Source organism: Oxyura jamaicensis, chromosome 7 (assembly GCF_011077185.1).
Source record: "Oxyura jamaicensis isolate SHBP4307 breed ruddy duck chromosome 7, BPBGC_Ojam_1.0, whole genome shotgun sequence".
In the NCBI taxonomy this organism is placed as follows: domain Eukaryota; kingdom Metazoa; phylum Chordata; class Aves; order Anseriformes; family Anatidae; genus Oxyura; species Oxyura jamaicensis.
The window spans coordinates 15,058,290-15,082,927 of NC_048899.1; the positions used below are offsets into that span (position 1 = coordinate 15,058,290).

General features: G+C 41.0%; 1 protein-coding gene across 1 annotated transcript in view; it reads left to right on the forward strand.

Moving 5' to 3' along the window:
* PARD3B (par-3 family cell polarity regulator beta) overlaps window positions 1-24,638 on the forward strand; it is a 402,224-nt gene that overhangs the window by 329,057 nt on the left and 48,529 nt on the right. The window contains exon 22 of the mRNA XM_035330820.1: window positions 22,341-22,476. Within this exon, the coding sequence (XP_035186711.1) occupies window positions 22,341-22,476 (136 nt within the window). The remainder of the gene's footprint in view (window positions 1-22,340; window positions 22,477-24,638) is intronic.

Below are 24,638 nucleotides of genomic sequence, written 5' to 3' on the forward strand. Positions count from 1 at the left end.
TAAGCGTTCATAAAAATTGTAGGGAATTCTTGACATTTTCTGAGCAGAATATTTGTAATTTGATTTTCCTGCTTTAAGATTTTTCCACTGATCTTAATGCTTTTGTTTCAATGAAGTGACTTAGCTCTCAACTTAAGTTATAAAAGATGTAACAGGGCCATGGATCTGACCTCAGAATGAGTCAATGGGAACCTACTTGTGAGAGGTTCAAGGATCTAATAGCAGAATAAACCAGCTGTTCCTAAACAGAGTCCAGGACCTTGCTCCTTGCTTGTGTCAAGATGCTACTGGTGAAAGGTTACCCAAGGACTTAGTAAGCAGCGTTGCTGGCAGCAAGTACAGACAGAAGCATGAACTGCCTTTCGGTCAGCAAAAACTAAGAATTGATGTTGTTTGAAAAGCTGAAAATCACTCAATATTGTGCTAGCAAAAATATTGGGAGAACTGAAGAGATGTGATGGAAATCGCTTAATAGGCAACAGGATGCAGAATAAAAAGAGAATAATTGTGATTACTGTCTGACAGCTGTGCAAAGCATACAGTCGATGACAATCTCTAAAATGTGCTATTTTTCAATACGTGATCACAAGTCCAGTGGTAGAGACAGTAACCCGAGGGGTCAGAGCAAGCCAAGAAATAGTTTGTCAGCTCAAGCCTTCTGATGTAGTTAGGTTGGTACATACTCTGCACCTCTGTGACTGTCTGACTGTCCTCACATCCCTAAAAGGAGCCCTGGCACCACATGGAGTTCACACGTACAGTGGCTGAGGAACAGTTTCTCTGGCAGGCCACGCAGCTACAGATCATTTGTTGACATTGATCAAGGTATCTGTATTGATTCTGGGACGGTCTAAGAGAATTGTGACTATTTTGTGGAGAGTGGTGTTAGACTGTCATAGAAAATGAAACAAGTAACTTGTCTTCAAGTAGATTGTGGCCTGCATCTGAGGGAAAGTGAGGTCTTTCATTAGGACAAAGGAACATGAGAAAATGATGTTGCTTCAGATAACCACACCAGTTATCTTTTGCTATCACTACCTTGTCCTTGATGCCTGCAGGCCATTTTTTAAAAAGCAGTGGAGAGCAATTGCATGAAAGGTTTCATAGTCTTCAGTTGCCTGCAAAACAGGTAGCTGCCTTAATTTTTTTTTTTTTATCAAATCAAGCTGAAGGAGAGAAAAAGAAAAAAAAACACATGATAAAGATGATGATGTAAGAGGATTGAGTGTGAAATATCTTTAGAAAGTGCTAAAAATTGAATAGCTTGAACATACTTGTAAAGCAGTAAATGTCCTCTTAATTTGTTTTCCCCCCTTCTTGTTCCAGTTCCTTCAGTGGCAGTCGGTCAGTGTGACATTGCATCGATGTCGCACTCATCTGAATCTACGCTGTGGGAGATTGCTAGCCCCTTCCCTCCGGGGATTTGGCAGTAGTGAGGAGAAACAAGCAAGTGTCAGATAGTGTTCTAACATTTCAAACAACATCTTATCATTCAGTCTCTGATGACCCATATTTATGGTTTAACTTCTTCACTCACTTAAAATTTTAATCTTAAATATATTTTTTTACAGCCTAATAGTATCTTAGGGGCATTTCTTCTGAAACCGTTATTAGCTAGAATATGTCCTTCAGCTCTGGAGTTTATCTGTTGTAAACACTTCGGCCCTTAGGCTTTGATGTCTACTTAGTCCTGGATATGGTTATTACCTTGTAAATGGGAATCAACTGCAAACGATCATTATGGTATTTACATAAAATGCATGGAGAACAATTACTGTGAGACCAGCCTATAAGTGAAAGCATGGGACATGTTTCCAGTGGCAGTGCTGTGCACAGTCTGGCAGTTGAAAAGTAATCAGCAATGTACTTTCACAGGGATGCAAACAGGTTTAAAGCATGTTCTGTGGGGCAGAAGGAGGGTGCAGCTCTCTTCTGTGTCAGAGTTGACATAATGCTAAATTGGCTGAAAGACTGCTTTAATTGAGCACTTGCGTGCCCTAAGTGCGCCGCTAACCAGGGGACCTGGATTGCTTCAGCGCTGCTCTCAGGTAATGATAGAGGAGGCCTTCTGCAGCTCGTCCCTGCTTCGCAGGTCAGCAGGCACTTCTAGCACGACAGCGGGGTGTGAGCTGGCGGAGGAGCATTAGGGAGCAGCAGCAAAGCAGCAATAAACCTGTTCCTAATTGTTATGGATTGTTAGTACACAAATTACAAGCAAGCAGTCTGCAGTCCTTCACCTGAATAAGGTGCTATTTTCTTCCTTTGGCATTTTCTGTTATCCCTCATTTGAAAAAAAAGCAGGAGGCGGTTATTTGGTGCCGCCGTGTACAATGGCAATGTTAAAGCAGTGGCTGATGTAAAGGGGACTGGGGGGAAGGGATTGATCTTTTCCTCCTTTTCTCTGTAAATACCACTGTCTGCATCAGTGTTGATACTTTGACCTCTTTGCTACAGAGCTTGAAAAGTCTCTTGCACTTAGTGACATGTTCTGGCTCCAGAACCGAACGGGCAGAAGTCTAACTCTCTGTCTTTGAGTGTTGCTGCAAATAGATTATCAATCTAAATATGATAAGTGCTCGAGTATTCCTCTCCAAATTTACACTCATTAGCCTAAATACTGGTATTTTTTACATGTCTGTGTGGCTTCGGAAATGATTAACAGTATTCCTTCATACCTTTTAGCCTTTTATCTGCACTCTGCCCACTATCTCATTACTATTAGCTATGGCAAATACATCAAATGGCTGAGCAGTTTCATTGTTCTGGTGTTTTTCTTTTAAAGACCGCAGCACATAGATACATGTTAATTTCCCTTTTGTATTAAAACCTGCAGAGCTCTGAGGAATAAGATTGCCAGTATTCAGGTTTGGGCCAGTAAAAGTACTGAGGTCTAATATCTTCTGAATGCTTTGTCTCAGTTCATGTTCCTAGTAGTGCAGTGCATTTGTAGCAGAGGTCTGCTTTTCTGTAATGCCCATGGAACCTCAAATTACTGTCCCATGAATTGAGGAAAATTATTTTAATATGCTTTCTAAGTGTTTTCTTTACTTATGGTGTTGAGAGATGATACATTTAGACACTTGCTCTTACAAGTGGGTGGAAATTGAAAATCATGCCAAGAAAAATGCTGTTTCATAGAAAAGTTTCAAAATATGCATTGTTTAGTGTCTGACATAAAAGAGATTGTGTAAGGTTTGTGGGCCCTTGTTTAGGAAGAAATCACTCACTCTCGTGGGTCTGTAGCTTTTCTGCTAGCACTGCTTACTGCTTACATCTGAAAAGCACTGAATGAACTACTGTTTTCCCCATCAACTCTGAAAGATGTCTAGGAGACTCTGGGCACTAAGTCAGCGCGGTTCCCTTCCACTTTTACACCAGAATCCCGGTTGTTCTCAAGTAACAGCAGAGGATCCCAACCTCTAGGAAAACACATCTCTATATCAGTTGTCAGGAGACAACTGATCTGTTTATAGGTAACAAATGTGAATTTGTGCTTACTGGGAAGAAATGTGACTGTATGTAAATGCTTCTGCATTTACATACATACCTACATAAATTTGGTGGTACATGCTTCATTGCTATAGCTGTTGGAAGTAACACGTGGTAGTCACTGTATATGGATAGGATAGCAGCAGTTGCCACAATACATAAAAGGGATACAAGAACAGATGAAATCGTTAATGCTTTTCTATCGTATCCTGTCTTATTTCCAGTAAGATATCATGCCTGGTACCTAATGGGGCATACCTTTGAAAAAATCAGCAGGTATGGTGTTCTGGAAAACATGAAAATCTGCAACCTTGTCTTAGAGGCCAATGTAATATTTCGGATTTGACATTTTTTAAAAGTACAAATTGTCACTGTTACATAAGCTAGAAATTGTAAATTTGTGTTGCACAATCTGAAAAGCAAAAGACAGCATGTGGATTTGCATCTGCTGTTCAGAAAGAAGACTGATGTGCAAGTCCTCTTTCCATCAAAGTGGCAACATTTCAGTTGACTGAGGTGGGAAATCAGAACTGATTCCCATGCCTGGTTCTCCCTGAAAGAATGATGAAGTGATGTTTTCTCTTCTGTTTTATACTTATTAGTTTCACAGCCAGATTACTGTAACTTGAGCTTTTTTGCCATACTTCTGCATGATTGTTTTTGTTAACCGCTTTTATTACCTTTTAGCCTGGTTTTTGCATCATGCTATTGTCAAAATGAGCTTTACATATCTTTTACCCCAAAATTTAGAGCATAGAATACAGAAGAAATCCATACAAAAAAAAAGTCTGAAACATTAATTGGACTAGACTACAGCATTTAAAGTAACCTATTCTATCGTCCATTTACCTCCCACATGAAATGAAAACTCTATTTTGATCTGAACTGTCACAGATAATTTCTGCACATAAAACACATCCAGAGACAGCTTTCAAATGGAGTTGTCACTTCTTATTTAGCAGGCTGGGGACTCTCTATTGTTGTCAAACCCTCTTTGCAAAAGCATCACTAACACACTGATATGCACAGTTGTATGTAAGAGGAGGAATGGTTGCACAGCCTCCATGAAACAGAAAATTGTATCTAGGTGCTAGAATCCTCTGCAGCTGAACTTACCTATGCCTTAGGAGAAAATCCTTTTAGGCTATTTTAAAGATTTTCATACTATGAGCTGGTGTTGGGAGGGGTTGTGTTTTTAGTATAGTGAGGTTTTAGTGTGAATAGTCATGATTAACATTTAAAAGCTACTAACCATTATTCTGTTATTTTCCCTGACCTCTGTGGGACCAGAAGTTTGGCTCTAATCTCTTCACAAATTTCAGAAATTCTTCAGCAAGTGCAGTGGGAATATCTCTGACTGAGTACAGAGCAGCCAGAATGCTGAGGCAGGGCTGTAGCGCGCTGTTCTCCACACTGCTCTTCTGCTGGTGGCCAGTGTGGCCCTCTGATGGGATTGGCTGGAAGACCCAGCTATGCCATCATAGATGACAACAGCTTAGAGGTAGAAGAATAATATTATTATTCTTTCTGTTCTTATAACATTGTTTGTCCTGAAACATGATGGATTTTCATAAAAGAAATTTGCCTCCTGGCCTCAGTTGTATTCTCAGAGTTTTTATACAATTGGAATATGCAGTTAAATACCAGTAATTTAAGACTTAATTTATTTTCCTCTCAAGATCACAAAATAAACTGGTCCTGCACTGGGATTAAGGGAGAAGAATTTGGTTAGTGTGATGAGTTGTCCTTTTTTATTGTCTCCAGAGCAGCACTGAACGGCTTGCACCGCTCTTTTCATTGTGGTAAAGCGCAAGTTGGCAGAGTGCTCTTCCCACCTAATCCTGCAACTACAACATTGATAGACTATCTGCTGATCTGTCTGATAGGCATGACTTTGTCAAATCCAGACATATACTTGGGAGTGAAACATGGAGGCTGAGGGCCTTGTATTTTCTCCATCTGCCTGAGTCCTGCAGGTGCCTTCTCTCCTTCAGCGGCGGGTGCTGGGGTGCAGGACTGGAGGGAAAGAACTTTCCTGTTGCAAAGTGGGATCTGCAGAAACACAAAACTAAAAGCTAGAGCCCAAATACAGCTGGTCAAAGCCCAGTGCCTGCTTTAAGGACCATATCTTCTGTACTGAAGCAAGACACAGGTTGGAAACCACATTCTGGTTTCTAAGCTGCGTGCCAGCAGATCTGAGGGGGCCTTGTTCGGGGTAGGCCTCAAAGCTTCTCCTGGCGAGGGACGTGATGGTGAGCGGCTTTCTCTGTTCTGCTTTTCCCTGCAAATGTATTGTATTCATGAATCAATTTTAATTGCTATACCATGGGGAGCAGTGAATTAGATGGAAAAAAAGGGTAATTTTGTATAGTAATGGAGAGTATGCTTAAATGTAGAAAAATCAGGGAAAGAAAAATCTTATGGTCACTGTGGTTATGTCAGTGATAATGCGCACCATGCAAACCATGGCCAGTGCAGGAAAAATACAGCACATAAAAGCAATCTCTCCTCCTGCTCGCAAACGTTGGTGGGCCAGCTTGCTTTCCTCTCTGCAGGTGGGACAGGTATACGGAGCTGGGCTGGGTACAAAATATCCTCCTTGCTCCCAGAGTAGCAGCTGTGATCCACTTTTGGGCTCAGGTGACATGGTTATAAAGCTATGGATTAGAGAAGTGGATGGACATTTTTCCTTCACTGGAAATAGCAACTTCAGAGGCTGCATTCTCACAGGTATTCTGCATACATTTATTTTAGTTACCTGGCACCAAAGTTGCTCTGTGTGTTTGTATGGTAGCTCTGTCAAGTTGTTCTTTTAAATCAAAATGCTAGTATCCTGTTTATAGTGACTTCTCACAGAAGTGAGACTCAAAGACTAAAATTGTCTTTGCAGCCTGTATGGGTGTGATATATCTACCACTTTCCTCAAATACTAAGTATCACTGTCAGGCATCTTGCTGACCAGTGTTGTTTCCATATTGTCTTGTGTTCCCCCACCTGCCTTTACTGTTTCCAGTAATTCCTCTGTGTGTGGGAACAGGGCTCTCCTTTTATTTTGCACCTGTGCAGAGCCTGTTGCACAGAGAGCCCTGTCTCTGACTGGGGCACTGCAGGGGTGTTTTGTCCACAAGTATTCCAAAGGTGGTCTTAACAGATCTGAGGCCATCCCAAAACTATGTGGAGATAAGGAGGATGCCTGTCAGAAGCTGGAGCAAGGCCACTCCAGCCTGCAGCATTTAGCCTGGAGCTCACTGCAGATTTTGGGAAGGTCTTGTACCCTCATGTGTTTGCCTGACCTTTTAGAGGCAGATGTGTGCCTGTTGCCCCCCATGCTCCAAACCAGCTAGCCAGTGGCCTGCTTCAATCCAAAGAGGACGTGCTTAGGTTAATGTTGATGTGTCCTACTGAGAGCACAGTACCATCCAAAACAACTTCAAAGCCTGCTTTTCTGCAGGTCTGCCTTCAATACACTATGCAAACATGTCCTGCAGCAATGCCAATTACTGACTCCTGGGAATATATCTCAGCAATGGTCACGCCCTCGTTTCAAAGGCAATATATGGGGCCATTATGTGAGCAAATACAGTGCATGTCAGTGAAAATCCATTGATGATGATGAATTTTGTTTGCTGTTGACTGCAGCCAGATACAGGATGGTGAGTAAGGGGTAAAATATTAAACCTTGAGCTCTGTTTTTTGTTTTTTGTTTTTTGTTTTTTTCAGTAAACAGGTCACGGTTTCTTAAGAGCTCAAGGAAAATGCAACAAGAAAAAAAGCTGGAGATAAGTCTTAGGGAACAAACAAAAAAGAAAGAGGCAAGAAAAGCAAAAAGAATTAAAAAAAAAATCCACCTTGGGGGAAAAAAATCTAATGAAAAGATTTTTAAAAGAGAAGAAATTAAGAAATGGTAAGAAAAAGATTTTAAAAATATGAACAGTGCCAGGAGCTTCTTTGCAGAAGGTTTGTGTAAAGGAGAGTTAATTCAGGTTTGAAAAAGTCCAAGAGTTCTAGGGAAAGCTGAATTGTTTGATTATTTTGAAACCTTCAAAGAGAAACATTACAGGGAAACTGTAGAAGAAAGTACACTACTAGAATTTGTCTTGATCTGCTGTAGAATGTGTCTGTTTGTGTTCATGTTTGAAAACACTGTCATGTCATTACTGCTTTAGTGTCCTGATTTTGATTGATAAATTGAGTTAACCTCTATGAATCTGAAACATTTCAAGATTTTATTTTAGTCTCTTCATTTTCATAAGTTACTTCTGTTCAGATAATGTGATACTGCTAGTGTGTCCCCTTCCATTAAAAAATGTAGAATTCCAGAGACATGTTGTCTGTAGATCAAGGTGCAATAAAGTTTCCCTTCATTAGTGCAAATACCCTTTGATGAAAATACAGGCAGTTTCAGCTCCTCTCATTTCCATAAGTTGTTGTGGATGCGATGTTTTGTATACTGACAGTGGAAACAGCACCAGAACCAGAACAAGAATTGAATTGCAGAATGTGGATGGTTGGCGTTTTCCATACATGCTCCCTTGGTTGATGGCACCAAACAAAGGAGTATCCCTTGCTAACGCTCTCCATCACTAACCATTGTGAGCTGCGGGCTCCCAGTGTACCCAAAGCAGGAGCTGCAGGCAGGGTCTGGCCCTGCAGCACCTCCATGGTGAGAGGAATCTTTGCCAGGGGCCGCTGAGAGTTTATTGCAGGGGTGACCCCAGTCCACGTCCTCAGCATCCATGAGGGGTTGTTTTCTGTATTGATCGTGTTACAGAAGAGAGGCTATGGAAGAAGAGCTTTGTTTTCTCACTCTTGACTCAGAAAGCATTTACCATTAACCACCGTCCCTTCCCCCTCCTCTCCCAGACCTTTGCTTCACTTGTCAGCCTGGGCCTTGTTCCCCAGGGTGAGATTTCTCCTCGTTTCATAATGAGGAACAGGACCTCCGGCTTTTTCTGAGTTGCCACCAAAACTGACGTTACAGCTGGGCCCGGCAGCAAGGATGGCAACATGCAATAGTAACCATCCCACATGAGATTTAGATTAACTGCTCTTCCGTTTGGATCTTGTAATGCTTCAGCAGCATGATCTGATTTGCTGTATTCACATAATCCATCATTAATTGTCTGACTTAGGAAACTAGGTTCTTCTGTAGCACATGGAGAGATGGACTCCCCTGCGTTCTGAGCAGAGCCTCGCATTCAGAGCAGAGCCTCACGTTCTCAGCTGCAGCTATTTTACTTCATTTATCTGTTTTTCGCGCTCAATGTGGTTTATTTTTCTAAGTGTTCTGGCAGGAGGGGCTGGGACAACAGTGATGCTTCTGTGAGAAAAGTTACAGTGGAGGCTTACTTAACAGGGGAGCTACATAGTAGCTGCTGGCTGCAGACCTCCAGCTTTGGTGGCGACGGAGGAGAGGAGGAGCGGGTGTTGTGGCAGCATGTACTGACTGTCTCCTCCTCCCCTCTGAGGAAGCTGCTGCTGTCACTACCAGAGGATGCTTTAGTGCTTGTAAGGGACAGCTGTTGCACCCACGTGGCTCCATCAGTGATGGCAGCGACAGGAACAGGCTCCATGTTCTCGGCTCTCTCCTTTGCCCCGGCAGCGCAGGAGAGCAGGCAGGAGCGGCTCTCGGGGGCCAGGCTTGCTTCTGGGGCTTGTGGCAGAGAGCAGGGGCAGAGAGTTGCACAGAGGCTGGGGAGCCCGCCTGCCTCCATCCCTGTGCACAAGAAGGGCAGCAGCTCTGCGCCCTCTCCCTTCCCAGTCCCGGGCCTTTCCTAATTCTCTCCCCCAACCTTAAAATTTCTTGTTCTTTCCTGACCTTCTCCCATTCCCCTCACCCCAGTCTACTGAAAGCTCCACTGCCTCCCCCTGAAACTTGCTCTATCGTTGCTGAATTGCATTTTACCACCCCACGAATGAGAACAAAATAAACTACTTTATCCTCCATCGTTTGAGCAGCAAAATGCAATTTGCCAGTGTTGCTGCAGATCTTTGAGCCAGCTCTGGTCTGGAGACTTTATCACTTTGCAATCTAATCTGCTGAATACCTCTTGCGTTGGAAGAAAATGTTTTTTTTAAGACAAAAAAGGCTGTGTATTTAGCATGTGCAAGCCCATATGTCCTCATATTTCTCTATATGTATGTACGTGCATCTATATAAATAAAAAATACATATAACACTTTGAAAGTCCACACCTAACTTGCTAATGTCAGCCGTGGTTGATAGACAGCTAAGTCAGACTCTTTTTATAGTCCATTTCTAAAATGAAACCATAAATTTTAAAGCCAGGCTTCATCATTGCAGAGAAAAAGCTTTTGCAGTCTATTGATGAAATATAACATTTGATAGGATTTATGAGGCCCAGATTCGGGAGGATCATTTGCAGAGCACTTAAAGCTGCTTTTTCCTGCCCTTTGCCTTCCCTCCTCCCAAATACACATACCAAAAAAGATCCATTAGTAATGAAAAATTATTAAGGAAGATTTTTCTTGATTCCATACAAATGTCAATTTGTGAGAGAAAAAGAGGCAGAAAACAGTTGCAGGAGTTTCTACAGTAGAGAGATCTCAGTAGAGCCAGGCTGATTGTACGAGATGAATACTAACTTTTGCTAATAAATACACAGCGTGATTCTTTGCCGTAATGCAGTCATCTGTAATGTGTGTCTACATATTTTTAATAGCACTAGATGGATTTTATTTTTTGATCACATAGAGATACTCACAAACTAGTCACAGAAAGTTAAAAATAAAATGATACCCGGCTTCTTGGTATCTTGATAAAGTTTCCTTCTGTCTTGTATTACCAGAGTGATAATTTCAGAGGAAAAACATCTTCTGTAACTTGCGATCACAGTATCTGTCAAATGGTAGGAAATGAAGAAAACTGCCAGACAGTGTCAGATTTATTAACAGCTCTAAGAAAACCAAAATTAATGCATTTTCTTGTCTTTGATGGGCTGAAATGTCCATGTGCTGTACTTATCTTAATGGACAAGTGAAGGAAGTAGCACTCATCAATTAAGTCTCTCATTAAGCTGACTACGGCTTAATCTGGAGCACATGCAGGAGTGCTGCGAGCTTACCAGGCTGTGCCTCGGCGGTGGTTGTGGTGGTTGTTGGGAGCACTCACACCTCGGGAGCAAACCGGCTGTGTGCTGCCTTCGGGACCGGGAAGCAGGACTCTGTGCCAGGCACAAGCGGTGCTGTGGGGCGGGCTGGGGGTCAGTCGCACAGGCCCCTACTGCCCCACTTACCACAGGAGCTGTTGGCCCGACTTCACTGGAAAAACATGTTTCCGCCTGTTAATAACCAGCCTTCAACCACTTGGGTTGAAAATGCCTATGTAGGAGGTGTGCTGAAGCCAAATTTCTCTGGAACATGACAGCTGTTTTGGGGGGCTGGGAGGGAGGAGGCAAGGGTTGGTTTGTCTGTGGAAAAGGTAAAAATAAGCAGCATATGATACTTCCAATAAGAAGCTGTAGTCTTTCCATACTCTGGAACAGGGCCTTTATATTTAGGAAGGGAACACAGCCTAGTCTTATACCAGACTGTGCCTTTTGCCACCCCTTGAACGTTGACAATTTGACTAGATTATAAGATTTAGAGTACTTCCCACACACATGATGGAAACTTGGCTGCTGACTTCACCAAAAGCGCTAGTCCTGAGCTGCCAAAGCCTAGACATGCTTTTCCAGCAGTAGGTTCTCCTGGCTGCAGGGACCGGGGAGGCTCCCAGTGCAGCAGAGAACAATGAGGTGACCTGGGTATGATCAGTGTCCCCTTGCCATTATGGTCCACCTTCGGGGAGGGACAGGGAGGCAGAGGTGAATGCAAAATCCTAAGAAATGCCATGGAGGGGTAGGACAGGAATAGCTGGAACAGCCCAGGGGATGGGGAGAATAAAAGACGTATATGGGGAAGAGCTGGATCAGGGCACTTGACCCTGTGAGCTTAATGCTCTGTTAACGTGTTACAAATGAACATATATACTCTGTTAACGTGTTATATATTGAAGCAATGCAGAAAGGAAGAAGTGTTGTTGGGTGTCCCAAACCACCTGTAGCTGATTGTTACTGGCAGGCTGCTTTGTGAAGAGCTTCTGGGAGATGGTGCTCAAGGAGTGCTGGAAGGTGAGACGCTGACCTAGATGCATCAGGGAAGGTGCTAGAACAGCCCACGGGATGGGGATGCACTTGCATGAGAAGCTGGTAAGGGCCCAAGGAAACTGGCATCCTCAGCTCAAAGGTACAAAGGGAAAACTTCAGAACATCGGGGTGAGAACAGAGAATGAGTGCAACGAGACAAAACACGTGTGAGGATTTGTAAGTTGTTTCTCTAAACACACCAGTTGAAACCATATGAGCAAATGTAAATAGAGGAAATCAGGAGGTGCAGGACGGTGTTTCCTTTTTATTTGGGAAAAGAGAGAGGAATCATTCAGCAGGGCTAGGCATGAGCCTGAACAAGAGCACTTGCTTTAGGGTGTCTGCGACATCCCAACCAAATGCAGAGATGCAGGCTTGCTCTTCCCCTTCCAGATGAGGCGTATGAGGAAGTGATTGTGTGTAGCTTGAAGATTCCATTTCCATTTGATTTTGCTTTTTTTTCAATTTTAATATAATTTTTTCAATCCAATTACTGAAAAGGAACAGTTCTTCACCCTCCATCTTCAACACCCAAAAATCTGCCCCCACTTCTCTGCGTGGAAAAGGGGGAGTCATTTCAGAGAGGTGCGGTGCAGCTGCAGCCATAATAGGAAGGAGCGAGAGAAGCTGCGCATGTCTGGAAGTCTGAGAGCTTCCATGGGCTGCAAAATAAAAAGTAATAAAGTTCCACTGCTAATTTAGGCCCTTGAGTGCAGAAATATTTCTCTGAAATACAGTTCAGCTTGTAAAATGTTTAATTCTGTTGATGTGGAGCTTGTGATGAAAGCTAGCTGAAGGGAATGTGCTCTCCCCAGCCATTGCAAATGTGAGCAAAAACGCTGCGCTGTGCGGGGGAGAGGTGCCTGAGGAGGGGAGGGAGGTGCTGCTGGGGTAGGCAGGGTGGCCCCGAAGGCACCAGAACTTTGCAAAATCCATCAACTGCTTCAGCATCTGGCAGGGTTTCTGTTGAGCAATAACCACAAGCTAAATTTGCCATTTATAATTCCTGAGAGAAGCTAGTGGTAACTGTTGTTTTGACTTTTGAGCGTGTTCCTGTGAAACTGCTCAGATCTCAGTTATCAGTTGGAAATGCTGCCCTATCAGAGAGCTAAAATGAATTTCCCGTCAGGATTGTGCCCATGATAAGATTGTTACAAAATTTTTAGCCCCCTTGCTCTACTACAGTATAGAAAATATAATTGTCCCTCTTGCACATCTATTCAATGCTTCACGTGTCATGCTAGTATATATTCAGAGCAAGTGAACTCTGGATCTTGTAGTGGAGTTAGGGTGTTCCCAGGAGTGCGTATGGCTTCTGCTCCCCTCTGTGAGAAGCTCCATGTACTGTAAGAGTCATTCTAGCATGCTGAATAGTGCTTTGGTTTTGCTGTGCTTTAAGCTCACGGATAGTAAGATACATGCGAAATAATTTAATTTGTTATCTTTGCTTTTCTTTAGCTTGTAGTTAGAATGTAAAAGGTTTTCCTTATAAGGTTTCCATGCTTCACCTTGCATGTGCCAGTGGCTTAATAAGAACATCTGCTGTCTTTCTGTAGCAAATCCGATGATTTTTCTATGCACGTATATTCAGTTGTACATATAAATAGAATCCAGGCGCTGTTAGATGCGTATGAAAGCGTACGTCAAATTGAAATGGTAACATGTGAGGTTTTCTGTAGTTCATTTATGAAGTATCAAGTTAGAAACAAAGCTGTGAAGTAGCCAGAAAACTTTTTATTTCTGCAGCCAAAGGCATATGCTTGTACAGCCTAACCTAATTAGATCTCGGAGATATTCTTAGAATGGTCAGTGTTTCATGTGTATCATTGTCTGAGAGTTGCTTTTTCATTACAGTTGGGCTTTCACACAGCAGAACGTAGGAGAGCATTGCTCCAGATGTCTGGCTCCTTTTACTGATTTTGTTGCTGTCTACAGCAAAACTTGAATTTTAGCTCTACAGTGTAAATTCCCTTTGAATCTTTGGATGCCCTTAAACAGTGCAGTAGTGGAGTACGTGTAAATGTCTACAAAGTATGGTGATTGAAGTGGCTAGCTTAAGAGAGCTATAAAACAGTTCCAGCTGGTGAGCATTCTTGAGGTAAGCTCTAAATACGCTCCAAATTGTCAGCACACTACTCAGGAAAAACACAAGAAACGACTCATCTTCAGCGTGCTTTGCTTCCTTTAATGTGCATAAGGATAGTGTAAATGCAAGCCAGTCAATTTTCAGCAGTTTGTGTAAAACAGTCCCTGGATTTTGCTTCCATACTTCAGCCTTTGGGAATAAAAGCATCACACTGGATTGTTACTCTAAGTGTACCTGTGTGTATTTCTGTGAAGGCAACGCTATCTATATTTCAGTAAGTATTGTGTATCTGTCCATTAATATTTATATAGAGCTGAGAGCTTTGGTTCTTGCAATTTTTAATAAACATTGATGGTGTTACTAGTTTATACAGAACATTCAATATGCTCCATCAAAATGGCAGCTCTAATTAGGTTCCTTGAATTAGCTAATGGATTTTGAGAAAGATAGCTTACAAAGCTCTTACAGCTGTCCAAGATATTCCTGCCATGGCAGAAAGACAAAAGGCCGCTGGAAGCTACAGACTTTAAGCTTTAGAAATGCAGCTGACAGTTAAAAAAGATAAATTACATTTGTATTTTTTTCCCGTAAAGGTCCTAATACTGGATTAATGTTATCCTCCCGGTGATCATTCATTAAAAACACAAACAAAAAAAAAACCTTTGTAGTAAGGATGCAAATTGACTGAGAGCTATGACTTTCCCTGATGCTTTGTAGATGGTATGAATTAATTCATTTATTTATTTGAAAACATAAACTTTATCAGTAACAGGATTACAGACACAGAGAGTTCTGAATTGAGATTCGTACCTTATTTCTACCTGGGCCAGGTATTATAAAAACGAACAACACAGAGGATTAGTTGCTGCCATTCTGGCAAAGGCACAAATTTGTATGTGTGCAACAAAGAGCCTAATATAGTCTCTTGTGTGAAACTTGGAGAGGTAATTTCTCGGAGAAAATGGATAGTTACTCCTGGCTTTGTAGTTTCCAACAAAGTACGTTTTAGAAAGCGGACAGCATCATCTGCTGCGAGCAAGTTCTTAGATCCTCGACTCTTCCCTCACAAGGGAGCGCAGAAATTAAGACTGTGGTGAATTGTCACCTTCTCTCCCTCCTGCTTTTGCTTTGTGTGTGCTAAAGGGAATTCCAGAGGGACTCTTGAATGGCTAATTCATTGGAAGTCTGTAAAGTACTTATTATTTCAGCTTTAGCAGTAAGTTTAACAAACTGTAGTGCGAAAAAGCAAGAGTCTGCAAATGAAAAAACCTGGCTGCCAGTCTCAGGCAGGTGTGATAGCCATTAAGGAACAGAGCTGCGTTTCCACACAAGAGTTTAGCATTCAGCGTTTGCTTTGTTGAATTGTTAGAGCTGCAGTAAATGGAGTTGGAGGGCTGAAAATCTGCTCTGTGTGTTGATGTGACCTATCTATTGTAAATATGCCAGCTGCTTTAGATCACGGAAGTAAAATACCCCCTCCCAAGCCGTGTTGTAATACAAAGTGCCAAAAAAGGCAATTTAAGTACTTTGCCGTGTAAATCCAGAAGAAATTACCTTGGAGAGAAGGCCCTCAATTATGCCTCACACGTGACATCTGCATGATAGATGAAAGGCATAATTGATATCATCTTTCGTGAAGAAACCAGAAACTGTTGCATTGTCTAGAGGCTACTGAAAATACCAGGAAAATCTGTTTTTCATTATTTTCATTGTGTATTGTTTATAGAGAGTTTGGTTGTTGTCAGCAGCCGAGTCCCTAATCTCCCTGCCTTCCTAGCCCTTTTGAGACACGTGCACATCTCGGATCAACAAGACGGCAGTAAACTGGTCACATGCCAGGAACAGGCATTGTCATTAACCAGCCTGAACTGTAAGGCGTCTTTTTTTATTAGTAGTTAAAGTCTGGTGATTGCTTTTTTGATGAGGCACAACACACTGAGTAGAAAAGAAAAAAATAATCTTTTCTGTGAAGTAAAGATGACAAACTGGCTGCTAACAAGAAAGTGTCCTTTCCTGTTTTCCTTTCCTTTCTTTTTTTCCTTTCCATTTTTCCCTTCCTTTTTTTTTCCTTTTTTCCTTTTCATGTTTTCTTTTTCCTCGTGTTTCTGTTGGAGTAGCAAATACCATTGTGTTGTTACAGTGAAGTTAAGCCTTAATGTGCCAATTTTGTTTCCCTAAAGAAAGAAAGAAAAAAAAAATAGGCTATACCTTTATTTCTGTCCAACTGTAGCCAGGTATAGGTTATAAAGGGGGGCAAAAGAGATGAAAAGTGGCTTGGATTGGAAAGATGGTGCTCATCTGAATGTCTAGGCCATCTGCCATGACAAACAGGAAAAGGTGTTGTATGTCATTTGAAAGGACATAAAAGGATGCTTTATGTCAAGCCACTGAGAAGTATTGTATAAACAGTTTGGAAAAACTGAAAGTGATACAAATCTGTTGGTCTCAATCCTCAAATAGTTCTGGTGAGGCTTCTGTAAACATATTAGGAGCTATTTGGGGGAAGAAAAGGTTAATGACGCTGCTAATTCATATCGTGCAAGGCTCACTCACTCTCCTTTCTTCATAATGAATCAGTAAGAATATCATCATCTTTCTCTCCACTAAGCTCCTAATGTCAAGGGGTCAGTAGTGATGTTACAGGGTCAATAGGACTCAATTTACATTCAGACAAATGGTAGTCATGTGCTGCCCTAGGAGTCTTTGACCTTTTGGACATCAGTGGTTGTACTGCTTTTATGTTAGTCTAAAGAATTGAAAGGTGACAGCATATGTTATGCTGAAGGACAGTTATGACTTTGTTAACTATTGTAAAGCGGATACGGAGTATCTGTAAAACAGACTCGGGGACTTCAGTGTACAAGTTAAATTAACTCAGATGTAAATAGCTTCTTCTGGGTAGTTGGATTTCCTGCAGTTTATTTGTGATTCTTGGCTTTGTATTTATGTGCTTTCAGTTAGAGAGCAACATATCCATCTACATATCCATCTACTGCTTCTCAAGGCGGCCCATCTCTGAGAGGCAGCCCTGTGGAAGTGGAGCTGGGCTCAGTCTTCCTTACAGCCACTTTGCACAGGTTTCCAAATCAACTGTCCTGCTGGGGCCCCTTTTGCACTGATAAAGTTCCTACTTGCACGTGCACAGGGTATAGTCCTGCCCAGACCAAGAAAGCAAGCACGGAGACCAGTGAAATGGTTTGCATGGATCCAGTGGCTGGAGAGGTACGGTTCTTAAAGCAGGTCCTCGGCTGGGGTGCATGTAGCCAAAACCCAGACCAGGCTTGCCTGGACAGCAAAGGGGATTCACAGACCTCCAAGGTAATATCAGTGGTGCCACTAAGGCATTTCTGACAAGTCTTTCATTGCAGTATCATTCATTCACTCAAGTGCATGTGAAAACAACAAATGTTCATTTCTTCCTAAACTCTTTCCCAGTGGTTGGCGAAGATGAAAGCTGAAATACTGCAGGATTATGTTCTTATCGTCAATTTTCTTTTTATCGCTTTCCACCATTCCTTCTTACTGTTGAGGTGCAGAAGTATCTTCACAAGCAATGTAATACTTCAGAGGAGGAAGACAAGGTCTGGAATTGAAAGGATAACATACTTGAATATTTTTTGGTTATAACTCCAGAATGAAAATTTTATCCTGAATGAAATACTCTCTTACATGCTCCGTTGGACTCCTTTGCATTGTATACCTATGCAGACCAGTACGTTCCTTGCAGTATATAACAGCTAGTTTGGGTTTATGGCAAATTGTGAATGGAAGATAGTCCATTCTCTTGAGTCAGTGAATTAAGTTTTGTTTGTTAATGGAAATTTCACTAAAAACCACTTTCTTTCCACTTGGAAGCACAAGTAGTTTGTTTAAAGGCTGACAGTCAGCTGGGTGAAATCAGCGTTTGAAGTAAGTGGCTGGCAAAGTGGCCTGTGCAATATTAATGTGTTTACGAAAACCACTGGAAACAAAATGTTTATTGCCTCTTTAAATGTATGTTTATATACAGCTTTAAGTGGTTCATCTTCGCCCGTACGTGCAACACTTGTTTTTAATTTTGTGCTATCTAGAGAGCCGCAGTTAAGAAGTCACTAATTTAAAAAATGACATTTTCAACCTGAATGATTGAAATCCAGATGAGCAACTCAAAGGAAGAATAGAGTGGAGATTTTATTGTGTAAAATCTGAGCCATACGTATTAAACACTGACGATAATCTTTTGATTCTTTGAAAAAAATAACTTGTCTGTCATATTGGAAGCATGTTATTGCTGTGGTGCTTGCTCATCTAGCTCTTCAGAGATGATGAGATGAAATTTCATGATCATATTTTACATAAGATTAGAGATAGCTTGAAGATAACATCTGTGCCAAAGTACAATTTACACTTTGTTTTGAGACACCTATGCCAGCTGTATGGTTTGAGTGGCTGTTTCACAGTGCTTCTCCTTGCAGTCACAGTGGTCAAAGCAGAACCTCTGCTGGGACTTAGGCATATTTGGGTATAAGGCAGAAAAATGTGATTTGGGGCAGTTGTTAATCTAGTTAGTTATATAGCCCCAGCTACCCAGAAATGATGAATGTTGAGACTTCTTTTTTCTTTCTTCCATGGCAGAAGAAAGCTTTGGTTTGTAAGGCTTGTAACTGGCAAAACTACAGAATGGCTGGCAGAAATGTGCTTTTTCCTCTTTTGATTGTTCCAGTAAGATAACTGCTATTATTGTTGTTGTTGTTGTTGTTATCATTATTATTTCTAACAAATGTCCTTGCGGTATGTGCAGCTTATTCAAACACCTGTTGAACTTCTCTTAAGATTGCTTGCTTGTGGCTTGGAAGTTTGGAGAGTTTTTGATACTATTGTTTGAAATCAGCACCTCAGTCTTCACCAAACACCTTGTAAAGTTTCTTCAAGTCTTTTTTCCACACCTATGTGTTAGTTAAAAATTTCCACAAAAAACTTTCGGGTCCATCCCACCATCACCTACTTCTGAACTGGTCTCCTTAAATGTAGCACTGGTTTAGGAAGTCGTTCTGAAACCAGTCACAAAATGCAGAGTGGATGCTTCTCTTACAGCTTTCTCATGGTAGTTGAGAAGTCCATGAGCAGATTAACTGTTATACCCTGCAAGCATGCTGGGGGGAATGGCAAATGTGTGGTTGCATGCTTTTCTGAAGACCATATACTGCAGGGAGCCAAGTCAGAGAAGTGAGTTTTGCATGATACTGTAGGTGCCATGAGGACTGTAATATTTATGTCTCCTAAAGGAAGGAGCACTACATTAAATGTAAAGCTACTGTAAAAGAAATCTGTCTGCTGTACTTACTAGGCATGGGGAAAAGCTTCAATAAGTCTCCTTAATATAAATTGACTTTGATTAGAGTATTGTTTTTGTATTTCTTCTGTAAGTGCAGGTTCCTTTTCAGTATAAATAGTCATGCATCCCAAACATTTGAACTGGTATTCATTTACCAGCCCTGTCTGAGAACTGCTATCTGATCAAACCAATATTTTTTAATTATGTACTTATAGGCAGATGGGAGAATAGTTTACAGTCAATGTATGATCTTCTCTGCAAATACTTGGAAAATTGTGTTGTGATTTTTTTTTTTTTTAATATTGCCTTATCAGTTTCTTTTTTTTATTACTGATGACTTCATTCTGTTTGAATTCAATGCTTCAGTTTCTTTGGGGTAAACTAATAGATTATGTATGCGATATTTGCACAGTGCTGATTGAATTCATCTGGTGAGCTTGAATGTGGTTCATATATTCACATAATTGTCAGGAGCCAACTTGAAATTCAGAACTGTTTCACGAGCATTGCACAGGGCATCATATTCATCTCGCATTACTCAGGAGTGGGTAAAACTTTCACGGTACGCTAGATATGCAGCTCTTTCAAAAGCCAATGTCTTCTACATTTGTGCCTGTAAACAGTGATGGAGAAAAAAATGAGCCATTGAGCTCTAACAGTTTCCTGAAAAAATGAAGCTGACATTGCTCTGATCATCCCCCTTTCTGATCTGTTACCTGCACCTTCCTCACAGATTCTGAACTTGCTGGCCAATTCTGACCAGATTTGACAGATGATTAGATGTTCAAAGGATGCTAAATCAGATAATTTTCATGAAAATAAGCAGCCTATTAGAGGGGTCCAGATGAATGCCCTTGCCCGGGAGAAGCGCGGCAGCGTGAACTCAGTCCCATTATCGGACACCAGAGAACCCACAGGAGAGAAGCACAGGAAATCAGGCTTCACGGAGCTGCTTGTTTCCACAGAGATTATGCTTGTGTTTTCACACTAATCCAGATGGATAACTTTCCATGTGGTGCTATCTTTCATTCAAATGTTCCTATTCATTCTCATGGGGAGGTTTTGTACTTATTAATATGGCATGGCAGAGGTTTGCCAAAGAATAAGCTGTCAGCCCCAATTTATATACATATATATAGAGGTAATGTATATATTACCTCTTCAGCCAAAATACCTGGAGGTAGAAAGGGGTCATGTGGCTATCAGGCCGCTGGTTGCAGATGCTAACACTGTTTGCAAAGAGCTGCAGGTTGCCAGCCCAGCTGGAACCAAACCTGCTATGTTGCATGGATTTCAGCATTTCCTTCTCTTAGCTAGTGCTGCTTTGGGTAATGACACTGGCAAAGCAACAAGGATAACATTGCACTTTGGGCCTTATCTGAATTTTAGCAGCCCTAATTAAACTCTTTATCTGTAGTCACAAGTGAAGTCAGGGGATTTCACAGGTATTGTGTTGCTCATGAATAGTGGACCAGGCTTCACTGTTTTAAGTGATATTCCCCATTAGGTAGTCCTTAACTTGCAAACTGGAGGTGGTTCTCCATTATTTGACAAGAATGCATGCAAGGAATAAAGGCATTTATCTGTGAAAAGAGTCATGGGGAAAAGGGAATATATTGTGTTTTTTTTTTTGTTTTGTTTTGTTTTGTTTTTTTTTCAATAATCCACAAAGTTTGCACAAGCTTTCTGCACTGTCTTGGCAGATCATGAGAAAAACTTCCTCTGGAAGAGGTTGGTAAGTCAGCTAGAGAAGCTTGAAACCTCTGGGGCTTTGTAGAGTAGAGGGGCTGGATAGCTTGGGATCCAGGGAAAGCGAGTAATTTGTTTGATTTTTCATGGAAACATACTGATGCTGCCAGTAAACACTTCCAGTCCTGCATATTCAGTTGCTTTTGCACTCTACATGGGATCTCTCTCCATTGGTAATTAACTTTGAACCTAATTTAGCCACCATTCTAGATTGCTATTAGGTATTAGAAACTACTTGTTATTGAACTGATAGGTTTATGTTCAGTCTTCTCTATGTGCTTTCCTAATTCAGTTTGCTATGCAAATGCTATAAAAGGCTTACCTAGATTCTAGCACATTCATAGTGGAGTGCAGTATGACAAGATGCTCCACAGAGCTCGTGAATAAGTTTGTATCTCTATAGCCCTTTGCTGGTGAGGCAGAGTTGAGGTTGCAGATTAAGAAAATATATGAATATATGCTACAACAACAATGGTGTGAGTTTAGAAGTGGCTAGAGAGAAATTCTACAACAGTTCCCTGTGAATGTTCGTAAATGCTACTGAGCCATGCAGTCAGTATTTTCCCCAGTGCTGGCCAGAGAAGGGCTGGAAATAGGTCTGGAGGAACATTTAATTTATTAATTTTCATGTATTTTATTTTTTTATTATTTTATTAGAATTCCTAGGGATTTTCAGGATTTATTTTAGTCCTTTCAGGTATAGCAGCGTGAGCTTCCACAGTTGTGTGAGTCCAGCCATAAGGTTTTGGAATGCTTATCAGGGTCAAAAACCACAAAGACAAGCATGTGTTTAACTGGACAAACTAAACTCAACTAGCTTTACCAAGGCAGCTTGAAGTGTATCCAGCATAGAAGGGAGTCTTTGTTGGATTACTGCTTAAATTCTACTTTTAAAAAATGGAATCGAGATTTGGTACTTTGCTTTCCCATCTCTTGCCTTCCCTGTATAGATGATGCTTTAGTTCTTTGTGTAATTGGGAGTGAGGCTGGTTTTTTGTTTGTCGGTTGTTTTTTAGTTTTGTTTTCTGTTTTGTTGTGTGGGGTTTTTTTTGGGAGATAAAACTTTTTTCTTTGCTTCTCTGTGAATATAGACTATTCTTTACCTTGAACAAATGCAATTTTAGGGAAATTCCACATTTAGCGTGGGAGCAAAAGGAAACATTTTTCTGGCAGCTTATCATCATCATCATCATTATTATTAAAATATGATAGCCATTTATAGCTGCTCATAGGAATGTTAAAAGTTTCCTTGTGCTCCCCCATCTGTCTGCATCCATCTGTTGTCTCTTGTCTTGTGCTGAAATTGTTAAGTTCTTTGGACAGGGATAGCATTTTTTAAAAATGTGGATCAAGTTCACAATTAGGAGCTGTATTAATACAAGAAGGCAAAAATATTGGTGACGTGAGCCAGTGGGCACCGTGCAAGTCAAGAGTCAAACAGTCATGATTCATTTGTCTCAGGTGTGGGAATTGTGTGTACTCCTGTGGGTATCTGAGAAGTGTTTAGATGTATGTGTACATATGAGCTTTATTTAGCATTTTTTATTTTTCTCAGTGGCTGTGCAGGTGGTGGGAATGCTGATCGTATCCAGAAGTTACGTAGGGAGTACCATCAGGCCAGGCGAGAGGGCTTACCTTTCTATGAGGACGACGAAGGAAGAACACAGCCGTCTGATTACGACCAGCATTGGGTAGGTCTACAACGTGCTGCAAAGTGCTCTTGCAGCATTCGGGGTTTGCAGATGTCCATTTGTTTGTATTTTACAGAAATCCTGTGTCAGCCTAACATGATTTGGGGGGATTTACAGAATTAGAGAAATTCTTAATGCTAGCTTCCCCCACCCCCAAAGAAAACACTGGTAACATGAAAACTTGGCTAAAAAATACCATGCCTGTTCACTGTCTTTGATCTAGGCCCAGGTTTCCTCTCTCCTGGGGTGGTCCAAGATATTCAGTCCTTGCCAAACTTTGTCACATGTGGTAGCATCAAGGCTTTTCAGCAGGATTTATGGTATTCTGGCAGTTCATCCAGTGATTCCCTGGATTAATGACAGCACTAGAACAACAGGATCTCACTGTGCTTAGCTGCAAAGTGAGAGGGAGGAAATACAGGCATGTCTACCCCTGCCTTTTTTTCTGTACATTGGACAATAGCAATCTGACCATGACACAACCTCAGTCACCTTTATAAAGTGAAAAATTGAATAATTTACTCCTTCTTTGTCAAAGGGTCTTAAAATATTTTACTGCCATAGTAGAACTGTTACAAACATACTATTTTCTCGATTTTACACCTAGGAATTGCACTATATAGAGACATGTTATGTACCCTGCTGGGAAGAGTAACCTGTGGTAGAACCTGAGATTAAGTCAAGAGTGCTGGATTTTTAATGCAACAGCTGTAGTCTATGGGATGACAATTGCAGCACTCAGCTCTACCTGAGCAGACTTCAGAGTTGGACTCTGTCTCTTTAGAAGTAATTATAATCAGCAAGCATTCAAAAATGTAACTCTGATATGATGCAATTTATGCTAAATTTGAAATTTTAGTTAAAAAAAAAAAAGACAGAATTATGTTAAAAATCTTAAGAATCTAAATACACCTGAGCTTTGAACTGACGTTGTTTTTAATGTCCTCCAAACTACCAGTGCAAATGTTGAAGTGAAATCTTCAGTGATTGGGGTTATAGTCCAAAAAAATCCTGTGTGAGACTAGATTTCATTGCAATCACAGAGACAGAGTTAAAAGGAGTGTTTTTACATAAATTATCATTTGTATTTGTTCATTAGCCCCAAAAAGTTTTTGTATATATTATTCTGATTCAGGTACCCAAAATTTCACTTTCAGCAAAATAATCTTTCCTTAGAGTTGTTAACTTCAATCTCCTGCCTTAAAATTTGTGGCCCAACTTTTCCGTTCTTCTGAATAGCTTTTGTAAACTGAACTGAGAATATTCATCAAATGCTTCTTTCTGCTGAAATTGTATGGTGTGTGAAGTGTCCTGCCAGAGGCCCTAGACTGGCCCAGTGGTACCTCTTCAGCAGCCTGAGGTTTCTTACTTCTTATCTGAAACTGATAGAGCTTTATTAATCCTCAGAGGAGGCTGATATTTATGGTCCAGTGTTGTTTCCTAAGATTCACAAAGGTTTCTTCCAGGTAATCCTTTTTAAGCCTTTCCTATTAGGTATAATGCCCTGAGATTACTGATTTCCAAAGCCTTGTTTTTCCTATGAGGCAACTTGTCTGTAATCAGAGAAGCTGAAAGGGAGCTCTGAGTATCTCAATCTTAAACTGATTAATAATAGTGGCCAGGATTGTTTCTTTTTGTCCTTCAAATGCAGAATATTTTTAAACGTTTTTTGTTGTGAGGAATTGTAGTCTGCTCAAAAATCAGAGTTTACCTTGAGGGCTTTAATACACTGAAGTTTGTTGCTGCAACAGTTCCTCTTGTTGAAGCGGTTTACAAATTTCAAAGACTTCTGGTCTCTTCACTGCAACAATATCATCCATTGATCCATCCAGCCTTGCTTTCACAGGCATGGTCTTTTAGTCTGGAAAATACTGCAGCCATAGCTTGCTCTCTCTTGACTCCTGGCTGAAATATTTGTTTCTACTCTGACTTAGGGTTTTACCCTTAAAATGTATGTTACATCATTCCATTCAAACAAAAATGAAGGAACAAAATTAGAATCAAAATATTGAAAAGAAAACAAATGTCTCAAAGCATCTTGCCAGAAGAGTCCTCAGGATATTTTATAAGCAATGTCATCTCACCCACCTCAGGCTGCTGACCCTCAGCAGTACTATGGTAACGCAGATTGAACAGCAGTTGAATTTCTCCACCTTTACTGA